Source organism: Acomys minous (genome assembly GCF_964271855.1).
Source record: "Acomys minous genome assembly, chromosome: 13".
Taxonomy (NCBI): Eukaryota; Metazoa; Chordata; class Mammalia; order Rodentia; family Muridae; genus Acomys; species Acomys minous.
The window spans coordinates 82,227,338-82,246,041 of record NC_140495.1 but is presented as its reverse complement, the minus strand read 5'-3'; the positions used below and the strand labels follow the sequence as shown (position 1 = coordinate 82,246,041).

Here is an 18,704-nt window from a genome sequence, read left to right as displayed (position 1 = left end):
GGACCCCAGTGCCTCAGACCCATGGGAATGACAAAGCCTTCCCCTGATCTGAGTGTGGACGTGGCAGAGGGCTGACCTTTAGCTAGGACCTGTGTATACAGAAACTATCAACCTGAGCTTCCTCTTCCTGGATGACTGCAACCCAGGACTGAGCTGGCTCTCCTACAGAGACCTGCTACAGAGATCAGCTAACGGGAACCCTCCTCTCCTTATAAGCGCTGTCTGGAACAAATGTTCTCCGTTTCCAGGCTGCGGCTGGTGAGTCTCCATTGTAGCACCCAGCCCACCTGAGCTCACTTTTCTGTGTCTGTCATTTCTTCTTTCTCCATTGCCCCAGTTTGGTCAGTCTCTAAGCTGCGCAGGTTTTGGCAGGACAGGCAAGGCTATGTTGCAGAAACCAACACCATGTCATTTCTGTCTTTAGAGCAAGCCAAGGCTTAGCCGTGTTGCGTAATCAGTACAGGTCAGTCAAGGGCTCAGCACCTCAGTCAGTCATGGATCCTGGACTGACCAGCAGCCAGTGACCTTGCTTCCTGCTTGAGAGAAGCCCGGTTTTGTCTTAATACTAATCCCACTTGTGCTCACAATTCGCCAAGGCCTCTCCCAACTACAGGAGCGTAGACGATCAGTTGCCATGGGCCAGAAGGGGACAAGCAGAAACATTGATGGCTGCCTTGTCACAGGGACTCTGAGCTGGTCCATGATGGCTTCCAGGTGAAGATCTGTTCCTACCCTGGGGTCTGCCCACTTCTGTGCTTAGATCACAACTTACTCTCTATTTCAAGGTCTTCTGTCAGCATAGGCTCAGGGAAGACGGTGACAGTTCATTTCATTGCACCTTGACTAGCCTCGGAAGCACCTAGGAGACACACCTCCCAATGTTTGCCAAGAGGCTTAGCTGAGGAGGGGAAGACACACTCCATGGGCTGGCAACCTGGAAATGCACACAAGGAGAAAAAGGAGGAAGCTAACTGCAGCCATTCCTCCCTTTCTACTTCCTGACTTGGGAAACAGTGTGGCCATTTGTAGCGTGCTTTTCTTGCCCCCAAGCCTTCCCTATTATTGCTGTCAGTGTTTACAGACTCAAACACACAAATACAACCTCTTCCTTCTCCCATCACAGTCTGCTTTTGCCAACTTGACAACTTTTTTTTTTTGGACAGGAACCTAGATACATCTGTTGTGGTGGTTTGAATGAGAATACACCCCTCGCGCCACCCCCATCCCCCACCCCCCCACCCCCCACCCCCGCTCAGGAGTTGGGAAAGGATCGGGAGGTATGGTCTTGCCAGAGGAGGTGTGTCACCAGGGAAAGACTTTGAGGTTTCAAAAGCCCATGCCATCCCCAGTTAGCTTTCTCTGCTTTGTGCTTGTGGGTCAAGATGCAAGCTCCCAGCTGTTGCTTCAGCAGTGGAGGCTCTGAGTTGTATAGGAAGGCAGGCTGAGCAAGCCATGCCAAGCGGCTCTCCTCCTTGACTTATGCATGGGCTCCCCTCGCCAGGTCCGTGCCTTGGCTTCCTTTCCAGACTTCCCTCCGTGATGGACAAGCCGAAACAAACCCTTTCATCCCCGAGTTGCTGCTGGTCATGGCTCTTATCACAGCAACACAAACCCTAAGACAGGTTTTACGGAAGCAAGAAAAGTGAAGCTGCAGAGGCTGATTCTGTTGTGGCTGTTGGCGTCTGGATGCTTTCCAGGCTGCTGTCATTAGTGCTGATAGGAGTTCACTGCTAGTGCCACTTGGCCAGGCCTCTCGGCTGAACAGGTCCTTGGTGGGCACTAGGAGCAGAGCAGCAAGTCCCTGAGAGTTCCCAAGGACTGGCCAGCAGGCTTTGCACTGTAAATCCTGCCTCTGGCCGGTCCTGGAGCTGTCCACAACCCCCTTTGTGACATACCATCTTTCCTCTCCTAGTTCCCCTTTCTCCTCTGAGGCTCATGGAGGATGCTAGCATGCATGGACAGGATAGTGATAGCGAGGGACTGGGTTTTAGACAGATCCCTGATAGACAGGCCGAGCAGGGGAGATAGCCCACAGCTGGATAATGATGGCAGTGGCTGGGCTGTCTGCTCTCTTACCCTTCAGGCTAGAGACAAAGGCCTGGCAGCTTGAGACAGGGGCCTCCTGGGCTTTTTCTCCTGTTAGTACAGCAGCAGGTCTGTACTGACAAGTTCAAGGCCAGGACTAGGAATGTTGTGGGCCTATCAGTTTCCCTGTCTTTGTGCAAACTGGCCAACCCTACCTTAGGGAAGGAAGACCCTCTCAAAACATCCTTGAAAGCCAGCCTTCCAGGAAAGGCAGGGCTCCACCCTCCTGCGAGTCTTTCTGTGTGCCTCTCAGTGTGTGTTTCCTCACCCTTTATAAATGTCTTTCCTCGCCGGTTGGTTGCTTCTGTCTGCTGCGTCTGAGATTTTCCCCGCTGCTGCCATTTGTGCTCAGATTTTTCTTGCCTTTTAATTCTTTAGCTGGCAGAGAAAACAAGTGTGCTCCAGACTCCTAGGTAGTAACAGTAGTAAGGAAAGGAGATAAGACAGTGAGTGATGGTTCTCTTTGATTTCCTATTTTTTCCCAACCTTTTCATTTTATGTTTAGTCTTTGGAAACTCAAAAACTAAGATTTTTGTTGTTGTTGTTATTGTGTGCTTTATTGTAAAAACTGATTTTTTTCTTTATGTCTAAATGGATTGTAAGAAAGCTAACACAGTGTAGACAAAACTACAGTGGGGATGGAGAGGTGATAAAAGGAAAAATCATACCAATTACTAGGTACAAATAATTTAACATCCACCAACTGTTATGGTTCAGCGTGAAATGCCTGCCACAAACTCATACTTTTTGGTCTTCAACTGATAGTGGATTTTGGTGTTGGGGGGACTATGGAACTTCAGGGGTAGAGCCTGCAGGACAAAGTGGGGTGTGCGGTGTGCCTTGAAGCTTGTAAATCAGCTCCTGCTTCAGGCCTTCTCTCTGTTTCCTGTCAGCCACAGATGTGAGCAAGCTCCCTTCAGCATGGCTTCCCCATCTCAAAGGACCATATCTCCCAAAACATTGGTCTAAATAAACCCTCCTCCCTGTAAGCGGCAACCCTCAAGCATTTTATGCCAGTGATGAGAAAAGAAACAGGTACAGGCACCAGTGATGCTTCCTCGCATTTTCTCTCCTTATAGCACACACATGTACACTGGAATGAATACACACACACACACACACACACACACACAACCTCTGGCAATATAATTCATTCACTAATATAAACCAACAAACATGTCTCACTAACAGACTAGCCCCTGAAGGGAGGGGATGCTCTGTCCCCATCTCTGGGATGTGGATGGTACTGACAAAGCCAAGGCAGTCCCTCAGGCTGTGTGACAGAAACAAGGCCTAGAGAGCAGAGTGTTTCCTGCTGTTCCTGAGATTCAGACTCTTAATGGCTCTTTTCTCTAGAGAGTAAATTCTGTCTCAGCCACAGGAGGGCCCCTGTCCCCTTGAACTGCGGGTCTCACTGGCTGGGAATTCGGAGATAAAACAAGGAGCCGGCTCAGGGAAGAATAACAGTCATTTTTCTTTTGTATTGGGGGGGGGGTGAATGGAGTATTTGGCTCTTACCCAACATTTCCTCCAGTTGGTGACTCCCGTGGATGGCGTTTTAAAAAATATTGGTTTGACTACTTTGGACAGAAGTTGCTGGCCTATGCGTATCAATACATATGCAAAAACACAAGCTCCTTGCTCCCACCCAAACCATACTCTCACACCCCCAAGACAGACTCAGAGGCTTGTCACACTGGCTCTGTTCCTGTGTGGCCAGGAGGAACCAGTTTGCCACAGTCACTCCATTACAAGGAACAAAGGGCAAGGACTGTCAGGAACTACAGCCCTGGGACCTCTACCACTTCGTCTGTGGCGGGAACCACAGCCACCATGCTTGCAGCCACCATCCCATGACCATGGACTGTGGAGCACCTGTCAAAGGTGACCTCTCCGTGGCTGCAAAGCTACCTCCAGCAGTCACTATAATAATGATTATCTTACGGGGTCATAGACAACTTCTCTCTTCTGCCGACCCCGAATGCCGTTCACACGGTGGCCATAAGCTATGGCTTTCCTGGTCTTAGGAATAAACAACTGAGGCAGCTGTCCTTCATGTCCCAGGCCTTTGCCAGGCCTACCTTCTGGCCCAAGTTGTTAAATTCTGTCCGCAGAGACACGGGAAGTGGAGTTAGCCAGAACCAAGTTAAGAGCAGGGTGGGCCTAATTCTGGTGGCACTGTGGTTTTGGGGTTCTGTGGGGAGAAAGGTGGGCAGGAGAGGAGGCTGTCTTGGGGTACTCCTTCATGAGTATCAGCAGAGCGAGGGGGGCAGCTGCAGGTACCTGTACCTGGATTATCTCCAGAGGAGGGTTCTATCCAGGCCAGGACAAAACTGCTCTGGCTGGGACGCTCCTTCCCTTGATCTCAGCCGGCTTTACACAGAGAGGCCTTCCTACACTTGCGTAGGCTGGGCTGACTCCTCCTGTCCCCACAGGGTGTGGGGAGAACCAGCTTCCCCATTAACTCAGGCCTGTATTTTATCAGCTCCCAACAGGCAGGATCCCAGTCCTGGGAGCATCTGTGACCTGTTGTGCAGTAATAGCTTGGCTTTCCTCGTGTTCTGCTCCCTTCACAAGTACTTAGTGTGAAATCATAGGGGAAGGAAGTGTGAGCAGAAGAAAAACAGCACTATTACACAGCCCCCCGAAGAGACTGCTGTGATAGAATTAAAAGCTGCCGCCCTAGGACATTCTAACAGACGACACTGTGAGGTTGCCAAGGTAACCCACCAGGATACAGTTCCAGCATCTCCGGGGTTGAGGCTGGGTAGATGAGGTCAGTTAGAGGTAAGGCCCAGCTGCCCGCGCTGGTTCCCCTAACCAGGCGGCCCACAGCGGTCCAGACTGCTTTCTAGACAACACAGGTGAACCCGAGGCTTGCCTGCTTATCACAGGGGAAAGAAAATCAGACCATTCTGGGTAATTGTTGAATGTAGGCCACACATTGTCAACTGGGGGCTAACAACTCATTAGTTCATTACATGTTTATCACATTCTGCGTATCAGGCTGGAAGCATCAGGACGTATAGAAACGACAAGACTAAGAACTAAAAAATGAAGAACCAAGCAGGGGAAAATTCATCCAAGACATTTAAACACACAGCATCGATACTAAGGACAATATTAATAACAAGGAGCTGGTGTTTACAAAAAACAAACACCTCCCCCCCCCAAAAAAAAAACCCCAAAGAAACCCAAGACCCGAATCACACACTAAAATAAAATTACATACAAAACACTTGTTAAGTGGAAAGAATTTGCTTAAAAGTAATCTCTCTCCTCTCTGGCTCCTTCCTCTTTGCGATGCCCTGTGATTTTTTTTGACCACAGGCAGGTGCCGTTTATGTAGTGACCATCAAAGGCTCCAGAGGCGGGTGAGGGGAGCTCAGAGTGCAGATTTCCAGGTCTCAGGCAGGATCTTCGGCAAAAAGACCCCTCGCTTGCTTTGATTTCATAAACAAGGGGAGCCCTGGACCCTTGTCCTGGCTTATTTTCTCCCAGTGGGGCAAGCGGGGGGGGGGGGTGTGTGTGAATTGGGGATGGGAAAATGTGGGCAAAGGTGTAGGGGGAAGGTGAGGGGGAGGTGGTGCCAGGAAGCGGTGAGTGGAGGGGCAAAGGGGGGAAAAGAGGACAAAATCAGGGTGGAATGGTGGTGGGGAGTCGAGGGGAGAAAATCCTGGAGTAGCTCTCACAAGAGGAGCCCTGCAAACAAGACAGTGCTTCCTCCCTCCTGGCGGGTGTTATTAGCACCAGACGGACCTCATTAAAACACAAGGCCTACATCAGCCAGCCCTGTGCCGTGTGGCTCCAGTGCCTAAGGACCCTTCTCTGCCCAACCAGAACAGGATAATCAATTAGATCCCGGCCCCTTATGGTAATGATGATAATAACGATAATAGCAGAGTTATAGAATGCGTTCAAGCCTTTTACATTTAATAATGCACGAGGAAGTGCTGCTTGGCAAATGAATAAAGCCCAAAGTCACTCCAGTCACAGGGGACTAAGGACAGAAGGCAGGAATCCATCCTGACCATTTGTCTCTAGGGTTCCTGCTCTCAAGCCCTGCAGGGTAATTCTGTTTTTTTTTTCTGGCTTCAATGAGACACTATTTCACACCTCCACTTGGTAAATCAGCCCTGTCCTAGGGAACTGATTCATGGAATTTTCTCCTTAGGGAACTCTTAATGCCTAGGCTAACGTGACTCAATCCCATCAAGATTTCAAACCTTCAGACACCTGGATAAGGCTGGGAAAGAAAGGCTGAGGCCAGTGGCACCATTTCTCCCCAAATACTGCTTGCCAAGAGATAAACCCTGCAGCACATCCTGTTTGGGGACGTTCCCACCTGTGGAATGGGTCAAGACCGACCTCTTTCCACCTCTTCTCCCCACTTTAGCCATCAACATGTTGATGGCCTTCGCCTGTCTATTATCTTGGCTGGCTTCTTAGAGCTCTTCTGAGCTGGTCTCAGAGCCCGGGACTGGGGGGAGGGAAGTTGGGGGGAGGGTCGAGGTTGCGTGGCGCTGGCGGCGCGGCGCACGGGGCCCACGGGTCTCTCGCGGCGGGCTGCCAGGGGCCGCTCGGTTTCCCCCAAGAAGATGCAGCGCAGCATATTTTGCACATGAGTTCAGAGGAAGAGGAAGTGTGTAGCGGGCGGACGCGAGGCGGCGGCGGCGGCTGCAGAGCGGGGTGGGGTGGGGGCGGCGGGGCTGGAGTCGGAGCGCGCAGGGCGCAGGGCGCAGCGAGCGGGAGCGCGGCGGCCACTGGCTCCGGGGAGGTACCCGCGCAACCGGCGCCTGAGGGACCGACGACACACGAGCGGCCGCGCCCCGCGCTCTGCCCCCACCCCCGAGGCCGCGTCGTCCACGCGCCGCCCTGCTCTGCATGGCACAAACTTTCATCCCGGGACGCAGCACGCTGTCTACGGGAACCGGCGCCGCCGCCGTACTGGTCCTCTAAAGGTAGGTGGGCGTGTGGCGGCCGGCAAGGTGGCGCGCAGAGGCCTCGGTTGCTGGCCTCCGGACCCGTGATCCCAGTGAGCAGACGAGGGCTCCTCGTGCCACCTCGGGGTTCCGGAGCGGCCAGGCGAGCCCCCTGGTTCAAGTCGCATGGGGAGGGCAACCGATCGATGGGACGCCAGATTCTGGGCCAACTTTTTTTTTTTCGGATGAAGAGGAAAAAAAAGAGCAACCCCCCCCCCCAAAAAAAGACCACGGGAGCGCGTTGGGGTGAAAGGGTCAGGGCGCCTGCTGGGGGTCATGAGTTCCATAGGCGGAGGGTCTACGGGAAGGACACCAAGAAGCTCAGAGGCTACAGGTGGGACAGGATCTGCGGCTGCAGTGGGTAACTCGGCCTGGAGCAGATCCGAGTTGCCATTGCCCACGTGCACCCGGAGACCTGGGCTCCACCCAGAGCGGAGGTGTGCGACTCCTGAGAGCAGACGGCCAGGCTCTGAGACTCGGTGGAAATTCCGGGAGCCGAGTCACAGGCACCAGAAACGGGGTTTTTTCCCCCTCTGAAAGGGATTTTTCTTTCCTTGTCTTAACACTTTCCAAGGCACGGAACACGCCAGGATGGGCATTGGGGTCTGGGCGAGGAGAAGGTAGTGTGTGTTTAAGGCAGCCTGACTGTCTGGCAAGTGCGCCAGGTCCGCTCTACAACGCACCGCACCGTTATCTTTGGAAGCCAGAATCTCACAGAGGGCAGGGTTAGCCCCGCGCGTGCTCCCTGCTGCCTCTTGGCTGCTGGCTCTCAGCTGCCCCCTGTGGGCGGTAGGTGGTGTCAATGAGTTTGTTTTAGGAGCTTACGAACAAAAACTATTTCTTTTTCTTTTTCTTTTTTTTTAAGTGTGAGTGGCTGTCCAGCTGCCCAGCAGCAGACCCTTGTCCATACAGCTGTTTTCAGAAGCCAGGCGTGAGGTCAGAACAGGTGTCTCCCAACAGCTACCAAGGCGAGTCATCTCAGGATAAGCCTTTTCCAGGAAGGAAGCCCGGGTGTAATGTGAGTGGCCTACAAGCCCATGGGTAGGGCCACTGAACCCAACATAGCCCAGGCTGCCAGGATTCCTAATTTGTATCTTCTGAGCAGCTGAATTCTGAGGAAGTTCAAGTGACACCAGATGTCACTAGCCACCCACCCTCAGGGGGTTAAGCAACAAGCCCCTGTGTGGTGCTCTAACTCCAGTGAGTCAGTGTAACCATGGGACCTGAGGGATTACAGCTTGCAGCCTCCCCTGTGCCTGCGTTTGTGGGGGCAGGACATCGGTTCGTTTTTGTCTTTTGTTGTTGTTGTTGTTGTCATTGTTGTTTTCATCATGGACAAGGGGCAAATGAAATGCATTGTGCAGCCAGCTGATAGTTTTGGTACAGGAGTTGAAATAGAATGAGTTGCAGGATACGAGTCAGTGAATTTTCTCCCTCTGGAACAGGAATTTTAGGCTTCATTTCAGTTATCGCTTTGTCTGTAGGGAAGTGGGCTGAGTAGTGGGAGTTCTGTTCCTCCGTGTTGTGTGGTCCCATGGCCCGGTGGCCCTGGCTGCCTCACCAGATGTTAACTTGGTAGGCTAAGGAGCAGGCACGCTGCTTCTTCTGTATCACCGTCTACTTTTGTTGTTGTTGTTGTTGTTGTTGTTGTTGGGACAGGGACTCCCTGGTTGGTCTAGATCTCTCACTGTGTAAACCAGGCTGGCCTCAAACTTTCAGCAGTCCTCTTTTCAAGTGCTGGGATTATGGTATGTACCACCACCACCATACCCAGCTCCCATTAAAAACAAACAAACAAACAAATGACAGTAAAGTTGCAATAAGGACCATACAAATACCTAGCTGGACACAGTGGCATATTCCTGTAATCTCAGAATTCAGAAGGTTGGAGAGGCTGGAGAAATTTGAGTTAGAGGCTAGCCTGAGCTATGAAAACAAAGACCCATACTTAAATTTTTCTAACATTTTGCTGTATTGACTTTTCTGCACATCTAGCTGTCATCTATCCAGTGTGTTGATTTATGTATTTTAAAATAAGTTACAGTCTTAGTACAGTCACTTGTACTATGTGTTCATAAGGTAACACACACATAACAGTGACATACACGTGCACATTGCTTTGACATATGCTCGCATTGTGCAACCCAGTCCTTACCAGGACAGATACTATACCATCAGTGTGGGTTTCTTCAGTCAGTTCCAGTTCCTACCTCCCCAGTGGCAACCACTGCTCTGTTTTACCATAGGTTAGGTTAGCCTGTTTTTGAATGTCATATATACAGAATTCTACAGTTCTATATAAAGTTTCCTTTTCCTTCAGTAATTGTATTTTGTTATATTTGTTATGTATTAGTTATGTTTGGGAGGTGTGTGTATGCCATGGTTTGTACATCCCCCTGTTCCTGGGTATGTAGGTCATATCCAGGCCTTTTTGTTGTTGTTGTTGTTGTTGTTAATTGTTTTTGTTTGTTTGTTTTTTGGTGAAAAACACTACTATTAGTATTTGTGCATTTGTACACAAATTCCTAGGGACTTAGTTTCCACTCTCATGAATAAATACCCATGTCCCAGAGAAGGTGTGTGTAGTGTACAGAAGAAATTGCTAGTCCCCCCCTTTTTTTCCAGAGCTGAGGACCGAACCCAGGACCTTGCACTTGCCAGGCAAGCGCTCTACCATTGAGCTAAATCCCCAACCCCTAGGCCTTTATATATATATAAATAATGTGGTGATTCCACTTTACACTCCTTGAAGAATACAAACATGCAGTTCTGGAGATCAAGTCACAGCCCACTCTCCTATCTCTAAGCCAGGTTGGTTGGTTAGAATGTTCTCCAGGGGTTAGAGGACTGTGTTCTCCTGGGACCAACTGGACCAACAGGCCATCCATAGGCGTGTGTTTAAAGGGAGAAGGGACTATAAGGCGCAGGCCCCTAGTCTTTCACTTAATGTTTTTTCACTTGATTTTTTTTTATTGGTGTGTGTATATGTGAGAGATGGGGCATATGTGTGTTGGGTATGATGTGTGTGTGTGTGTGTTGTGTGTGTGTGTGTGTGTGTTGTGTGTGTGTGTTGTGTTGTGTGTGTGTGTTGTGTGTGTGTTGTGTGTGTGTGTGTGTTTGTGTGTGTGTGTGTTGTGTGTGTGTGTGTGTTGTGTGTGTGTTGTGTGTGTGTGTGTGTTGTGTGGTGTGTGTGTGTGTGTGTGTGTGTGTGTGTGTGTGTGTGTGTACATGCCACAGATATGTATGGGAGGTGAGAGGGTAAGTCTGGCAGTCTGTATGCAGCATCTGCCTATTTGAGGCACATGGTCCCTTAGTTACAATTGCATATACCAGCTGGCCTTTGGGTCTCCTGCCTCTACCTTGTGTCTCGCCCTAAGAGTGCTGGGATTATAGACGCATCCAGCTTTGCTGGGTCTTGGGGATCTGAACTGAGGGCCTCACTCTTGCCCAGTAAACACTTAACTCTCTGAGGAGCCATCTCATCCCAGTTCTTAAGTGGATTTAGACTTCAATTATTGCAAATGATAAGATGAATGCTACATCTTTAGAGATCCTCACAGAAGGGATTTCCAGAGGGGAAAAGGCCCTAGATTGTGAAAGATTGACTGAGTTCTTTCAATAAAAGAGAAAAACAACCCCAGGTTCCACAGAATCCCACTGAACTTCTGACTAGAAACTCCTGGGGGATTCTGGGATATGGGGAAGGCTGATGTGAACATGGTGGAAATACCCTTTGGATTTCACCAGAGTGGGCAGCTGCCTACATTTTCTTGGGAGCAAGGGCAGAGCTGGCATGGTTAAACGTGGAACAATTTTGCTGAGAACTTTTGCCCTTTTTTTTTTTTTGTGAGAAACATAGTCTAGTAACCCCCATCTTATTACTGAGAAAAGGGGCGTGACCTCCCAGAGGTCCTTCCAAACACCACTGTCCCTCTGTGTGGGACCTGAAGCAGGGGCTGACCTACAGTGATCTGGGAGACACAAAGTGTGGCTGTCCCGTGGAACAGAGGTTGAAATGCTTCCGTGTCTGTCAGGGTGTCCCAGTATTGACCAGGTTTCTCAGAGGACAGATGACCCACGTCCAGTCTTGAGATACTGGAGAGGTTCTGGGGCTCTGTAGTCTATGGAACTACAGGAAACATTGTGTGTCGCAAACATCTTGACAGTGGGTGGTGAGATGTCACATCCCCAACTGTCACCATATGGTCCTCACCCTGGGGAGGGGGAGGGGTGTCAAGCATTTGGACCTAGAACAACTTCACTGTCTCAGCAGCCATTCTATTCTGTAACAGGTTTTGCCATTGTCATTAACAAATTACTAGGTGCTACCCTAGTTGTTAGGTGCTGCTTGTCCCGTTACACGTGCCATCTGAGTCATCCTGAGGGCGGGGCGAGTGCTGGTGCTGTTCGCTTTTCAGCCTGGAGGAAGGGGGAAGCTCAGCAGACCCTCAAGTTTACCTTCCCTGGGTTTACTTTCCAGTTTCTGAAACCTCCTGGGGAGAGACTCTGCGGCACTCAGAGTTAGTGAGCACAGAATCTTCTGGAAGCACAGTTCACAGTACACGAAGACATACTGTAGAAGAAGTGTCACTGGGGTAGTCAGAATAAAATGACAGGAAACGTCACACTGGAGTCACTTCCTTTAGTGTTTTATGAACTTTTGTCATACAGGCATTGAGCTTTGGCACAGTTGGGGCTTGCAGAGAAGTACTGACTTTGGAGCTAGGTGTGGTGACACATACCTGTAATCTTAGCCTTTAGGAGCTGTAGGCGCGAAGAGTTCAAGGCCAGCCTGGGCTATAGAAAAGAAGGAGCTCCCGACTCAAAATCCAAAACAAGGGCCAACAAAATGGCTCAGCAGGTAAAGGTGCGTGTCCCTAAGGTCTGGTGACATGAATTCATTCCCAGGAGCTCAGGGTGGCAGGAGAGAACTGACTCTTGAAATTGTCCTCTGACCTTCAGGAGCATCCTTTGGCATGTCTCTGTCTCTGTCTCTCTTTCTGCCTCTCTCTCTCTCTCTCTCTCGTTTGTTTTGAGACAGGGTTTCTCTCTGTATCCCTGGTTGTCTGGTCTCCCCCCACCTCTCTCTCTCTCTCTCTATCTATCTATCTATCTATCTATCTATATATATATATATATCGCAGGCTGGCCTTGAACTCAGAGACTCACCTGCCTTTGCCTCCCACTACACACACACACACACACACACACACACACACACACACACACACACACCCAGGGCTGGACTTAAAGGTGTGTACCTCCACATCTGGCTGAACACCTTTTGCTTTTAAAAAGTGGAAGGTACTGGTCAATCGGGGTTGTGACTTTATCAAGTGACTGGAATATGGTAGCTGCAAGTCACCTGTGGGTGTCAGATGTGTGTCTAAGTGAGTCAAAGTCCAGAAAAACCAGACTGCAGTTCTTCGGGAGAGCCAGCCAGCCAAGGTTCAAGTGTGCAGAGCCAGGTGTGGCTACCGGAGCCATGTCAGCCACTCTGCGAGCCCTGTGGGACAGTCACTTTGTGTGGTGCAGGTTTCCTTTACCTTTCAGTTGAGAGTGGGCTCCAGGGGTAGCAGCAGCCTGGGCTCTTGCCTTTTCACTGACGGAGTTGCATCTTGGCAGACATTTCTTTACTGTTTACCCTTTAGAGGGTTTTTTTTTTGGGGGGGGGGGAGGCTATGCATGATAACTTTCTTCCCATTCACATGCCTTCTTTGACATAGATTTGAGTTTCTCTTTTCTCCTGGGCCCCCGAAGGGGCTTTTCATTATAATCGTTGCATATTTTATCAAGACGTATTTTCGGGAAGGATCAGTGCGGCAGGCGGTTCAGAGTCCCTGCTTGAGTCCTGTTAATTCCTTGCTCTCCAAATAAGAATCTGGTCCAGCTTTTAAATATGCATTTGTGTGAATTGCTCCCTGCCTGGGCTGAATTCAGAGAGGGAATCTGCTCTCAGTGGGCCAGAACCGAAGAGCTAGGAAATCAGGCCACATTCTCTAGGGGAGCCACCTGCCAGGGCGGATGAGAACAGAGGCAGCAGCAGCATCTGGGAGACTTAAAGGCTTGTTTGGGAGTTCCCTTGGGTCTGAACAGCCAGCCTCAGGACAACAGGGGTGACAGAGAGCAAGGGACTCTGGTTGTCCCCATTACTCAGTGGCTCTTGCTTCTTATGTGGGGACTCGACACATAGAGAAAGCCAGTCCCAGATGTTCACTCTGATTCAAACAAACTGCCTATCATTGTGCGTGAAAGGTGACCGGCACATCTGCTTCATAGTCCTAGATCAGGGGTTTCCACACTTTCCAGTCAGGAACCGACAACTTTCTCTGGCTTCTCCATACATGTTGTGTTGTCCTGGATCTCCTCAGAGTCAGCGTCAGGGTGATCAGCTCCGGTTGTGTTGGTGTGTGTGCGTGTGTAGGTAAACCCTGCTTCCCACTTCACCCTGTGGTGGGGAATCCTTCACGCTTTGTGGAGGAGCTCTCATAGTGTGTGGGTTTCGGGGCGCTGCAGCAGCTGTTACCCATGAAGTTGGGTACGGATTGGTCATAGAATGGCTGATGGAATGTGTCAGCTCCACATATTTTCACATTTCAGAAACATAAAGTACAGGTCCATTCATTTAAATCCTTTCTCAATTTAGAAAAGCGCACGCCTTTAATCCCAGCCCTCTGGAGGCAGAGGCAGGTGGATCTCTGAGTTTGAGGACAGAGTGAGTTTCAGGACAGCCAGGACAACCAACCAGCTAGCCAGACAACAACAACCCCTCCCTCCAAACAAAACAAAACAAAACAAAAAAGACCAAAAAAAAAAAATGGCTTGTGTGTGCATATCTTCTGACACTTTATGTGTCCCCTCTCAGTGTGATATAAAAACCCACCCCAGGCTACAGGAATCTTTATAATGTATAACAAACAATACTAATACAGTACTGAATGCTTAACACTTATTTGTCTACTTACCTAATGATGTTGGGGGTGAGACTCAGGGCTTTGTGCTTGAGAGGCAAATGAGCCATGTCCCCAGAGTCCGTGGGTAATGGTGACATCCTCATTCTGCATGCCTGAGGTACCTTAACCTCTGTTCAGCACTGGCTCTCTTTTATGTAGCTGTCACTGTACAAGTGTATGCTGTATCTGTCCCTATTCCCAGATTAAAAAAAAAAAAACAACCAAAACAACCAAAAAATCCAAAACAAAACCCTGAGACTCCGGGGCTTCCTTGAAGTCACATCTAGGAAGTAGGGCCTTCAGGATTTGACACAGGCACTCTGGTACTTGTGCCTGTGTAGCCACAGCCAGGGATAGACTGGTAAGAAAGTGAACCTGGTCATAGAGACGTCTCAGTGAGTAGAGACATCTGTTAAAAAGCCTGAAGGCCTGAGTTCAAACCCCAGGGCCCACATGGCAAAAAGAGAGAACCAATTCCTGCAATTATCCTTTGACCTCCACATGCATACTATGGCACATGCCACCCTCCCATGAATAAAATATATTATTATTACTATTACTACTACTACTATTAGTAGTAGTATAGTATAGTAGAAAAGTGAGCTTGAAAGCCACAGAGCCGTATTTCAAAAGCACCTTTTGGTCCTTTGGTACCTCTGTAGTTTTGTTTTGTTTTGTTTTGTTGTTTTGTTTTTTGAGACAGGGTTTCCCTGTGTAGCCTTGGCTATCCTAGACTTGGTTTGTAGACTAGGCTGGTCTCAAACTCACAGTGATCTGCCTGCCTCTGACTCCTGAATGCTGGTATTAAAGGTGAACGCCACCACGCCCGGACCTCTGTAGTTTTTAAATTGTGGCTTAGCTGCTACCAACTAGTCTTCAAGGGTTGGCCTTGGATAGATGAAGGCTTGCTGACTGACTGTCTTTGAGGAGGCCACTGCCGTAGAGGAGTAGGTGCCACCAAAGCTCCAGACTGGTGCTCCAACTGGGTACTTCGCACATCCCATAGCTGTGGTTAACTCACTTTTGGCTGCAATACACTCCCACCTCTTGGAGCTGCCTGCTCCAGCCTTCTGCTTCAGACCAACAGCCCTAGCCACCCACAGGTCCCCTTTCCTGCCTTTGGAACAGACCCGGAACTTGACTTTTGCTTTGCCTCTTTTGAGTCAGCTACTTTCCCAGTTCCTGACATCATAGTTAAGTGGTTTACACCTCCCAGCTTCAGTCCCCTGGGGGTGGGGAACTTTCAGGCCAGACTATACTCAGAGTATGCTCTGACATCACATGCCATGCCTGACCTCCCACAGGCAGTGCCCCCTCCCAAGCCCTAGCTCGCTTACAATTTTACCACCATATGTGGGTCACCACTCCATATCCTGGGGACCACTCTGCCATCTCCTTTGTGGTATTGCTTCTGAGCGATGCCTTCCCTGGCAGTGCCACCTCCTTCCCCTTTGATCGCTGTCTTCCATGAGTTCTTTTTCTACTTTGAGGATTGGATTTCATCATTTTTTTAAAAAAAATGTATCTGTTGTCTATTTCTGTGCTCTTGAAGGTACGGTCCATGAAAGGAAGAGTGTCTGAACGTTTCCTGGGGAGATACAAGCTCCAATGACAGATCAAAGTACCTTCCCACCCAGGGCTAGCTTTGTGAACTAATTATTCAATCCAGCTTACTTACAGTGCATGGGTAAGGGGTTACATATAAGGATGAGTGACCCTTAAAGAGTCTCACCACAGGGGAGTTTCACCCCAGCATGAATGACGACTCCTCCACAGCTACAGAGGTGGAGTCTCTGTTTCAGTTAAGTGACACTCTGTATAGTCTGTTACTTCCCAGACCACATACAGCTGGGGCAGAAGTGCAGGAAGTGGGGTGGCTGGGATCTCAGATGAGGACCTGACGACCCTCCCCACCCCATGAGAGTCATCACCAGGCCCGATCTTGAGAGTCACTTGCCAGCAGTCATAGCTGCTCTGTAGGTGGTAATGGCGGTTAACTCAGGGGACAGCAGTCTATGAAATCCATCCTGGTTGTTTCATTTTGACATGTCCAACACTTAGAAAGAACTTTGTCTACAGTGATGCTCGGTATATTTGTTGAAAGGATGGTGAAGAGGCAGTCCTGCCGGCCGGCCTCACAGTGAGGGCGGTGTTGCCTGGGTTTTGTCCCAGCAGCAGTCCAGATCTTGCTGCAGGTGCTTTTCAGATGTGATTGATGCTGAAATCAGAGACTTCCGAGTTTAGCAGAGCCCCTTCATCGAGAAGGTGCTCTCACTCATCAGGTGAATAACTTAAGAGAAAATACTGAGGACTCTTAAGCAGGAAAGAATTCTGCCTTTGCAAAGCCTTTGCCCTGAGAGCATAATATCAGTGTGCCTGGTGCCTCGGGCTTGTCATCCCAGCAACCCAGGAAGCTGAGGCAGCACAGTCACGTGTTCAGGGCCAGCCTTGGCTTAACGTGAGTTCAGTGTCAACCTGGGTATCGTGGAATGCTGGGAATGCTGTCCTCTGAGCATAACAGTTAGTAAGGTCTTCCTCTGAGCAGCTTGATTAGCTACGAGACATTGATTGAAGACAAATAAGGAGAGTGTCATCATTAGACCTTCACTTGAGATTCCATCCGCATCTTCCTGGACCTCTCTCCCCACGCTTAACTGCATGCGGTCTCTGGATGTGGAAGGCTAACTGGTTGGGGAGTCCATCATTAATGCTGGAGTGGTTCTTCAGAATTGTGACTGATTGGGGGCTCACCTGTGCTCCCTGAAGGGAGGCCCAGTAAACTCATTACTTCACCAAGCTGGATGTGGGTGAGATTGTTGCTTGGGTCAGCTGGTAGTGCCTTGTCTGGGAGAAACAGAGAGGTTCCTGTTGCTCTAGACAAACTCCACGAAGTACCAGAGAGCTCAGCGAGACCCTGTCTTCTCAAAGTACAAAGTAGAAAGGGTGGGGGACGTGGTCATAAATGGCTCATGTTGGGGATGAGGAATGCAGCAGTGACTGTTTGGAGCTCTGACCTCCTGGCTTATCATGGAATGTTTGGATTTGCTTCCATAAGCCAATGAGCTAACTGCTTAAAATGAATCAGTGTGCACCCCTTTCCTCTCTCTCTCTCTCTCTCTCTCTCTCTCTCTCTCTCTGTCTTTCACACACACACACACACACACACACACACACACACACACACATGCACCCACCCCTCCACATCCTATGTCCTACTAATTTTCCCTCTGAGGATGCTGGCTATATTTGATGGTCCCAGTGGAAGGGAAGGAAGGAAGGGTTGTTCCAAGTGGCACTTCAGTGGACAAAGGGTCTGGAGTGGGAGGGCTCTCGGTATGTATACCAGCAAGCCACGCCTTAACCTTACTTAACTTGAGGTCATGGAACACAATGAGAGATGAGGCTGCAGAAGGCTATGCTCTCCCTCTGAGCTGCTTCCCTGGTACCGGAGCTCTAGACTACAATGGCTGGTAATGGAAGTCAGAGGGGTGGGAAGGCTGAGTCCTGGAAGGTGCTGGCTGTTTGTGGAATGGCAAGTGGGCTTGGCTAGTGAGTCAGGGAGTTGAGGCATCTTCCAGTTCTGGCCCCTAAGCCAGATATGATTGAGCATGCTGCAGGTAAGACAGGTGTCCCCTGAGGGGTTGAGCTTGGCTGCCCCCAGAGCAGTGGAACCACCACGATGCTGAGGAAGAGGAAGAGGAAGAGTCGCATGAGGGAGTTTGGACCAAGCAGGTTCATTGATGGCAAGGAGTACGGTTGCTAAGAGGGAGATGGTGGCATGCACCTATATTTTTGATAGCATGCGACAATACCATATTTTGGAATCCTGGATTTTATGCCCCAGCAACAGCGAAGTTACCCACTGGGTGGGAGGACAAAGGAAAGTTTTATATTTTTTTAAGGGAACCCAGAAATATCTATGAGATACTCTTCCTGGCTTGAGGCAGCTCACTTGACATCACATAATATTGAACTTGGGGTGATTGCTGAGGAAATCATCATGGAACAGAAAATTAAGATGGTGTGACTTTGGGGATTGGGAAGCTGGGTGGTGTTTAGCTTCTACAGATTGAGTCGGTAAGTAATTGATGTTACGTGGGAAGGGACAGATTTCTTTTCTGTGTATGTGTATGTGTGTGTGTTTGCGTGCGCACACACAGGTGTACGATTGTGATTATATATATATATATATATATACACACATACACACCTATGCATTGTGTGTGCGTGTGTGTATACACAAATTCCCAATGACTCTAGCTACTAGGCTAGAAACATTAAGTTGTCTGAGTTTCTAGCAGTTAATGAACGTTAGGAATGCTTGTAGCCTGCGGATGCCATCCAAAAACATACGGAAACACTAAGGATAGCTCCCCAGCCTGCACTGAGAAAGGTAGACTCCTTGCTGTCTGTTGCTGTGGGTATCATATGTAGGGTGAAAGTAAAGGCAGGCACCATGGGACAGAGAGATGCTCAGGGCCTAGGGGCTGGACCCCAAACATTATCCATCTGCCAAAAAAATAAATGTGGGAAGCAAATAAGGTGAAAGGTCTGCCCTTGTTGAACCCGGGTAGGGCCTCCGGGGTGCTGTGTGTATATAATTAGACTACTTTGAGGAGAGTGAAACAGGAGGAGGGCCCAGAATAGCAGTTCCTGGATAGGGTGAGGGTGCATCTGGGAGGAT

General features: G+C 49.6%; 1 protein-coding gene and 1 long non-coding RNA gene across 2 annotated transcripts in view; one reads left to right on the top strand and one right to left on the bottom strand.

Moving 5' to 3' along the window:
- Positions 1–819: 819 nt before the first annotated feature.
- On the bottom strand, positions 820–4,752 carry LOC311580529. The gene is made up of 3 exons (XR_014773495.1): positions 4,375–4,752; positions 2,354–2,494; positions 820–934 (listed from the first exon to the last, which is right to left on the bottom strand). It is a non-coding gene; the product is annotated as an uncharacterized lncRNA (long non-coding RNA).
- A 1,927-nt stretch (positions 4,753–6,679) lies between these two features.
- RFTN1 (raftlin, lipid raft linker 1) overlaps positions 6,680–18,704 on the top strand; it is a 194,539-nt gene continuing 182,514 nt past the window's right edge. Inside the window, exon 1 of the mRNA XM_084753509.1 lies at positions 6,680–7,046. Within this exon, the coding sequence (XP_084609635.1) occupies positions 6,707–7,046 (340 nt within the window). The 5' untranslated portion in view covers positions 6,680–6,706. The remainder of the gene's footprint in view (positions 7,047–18,704) is intronic.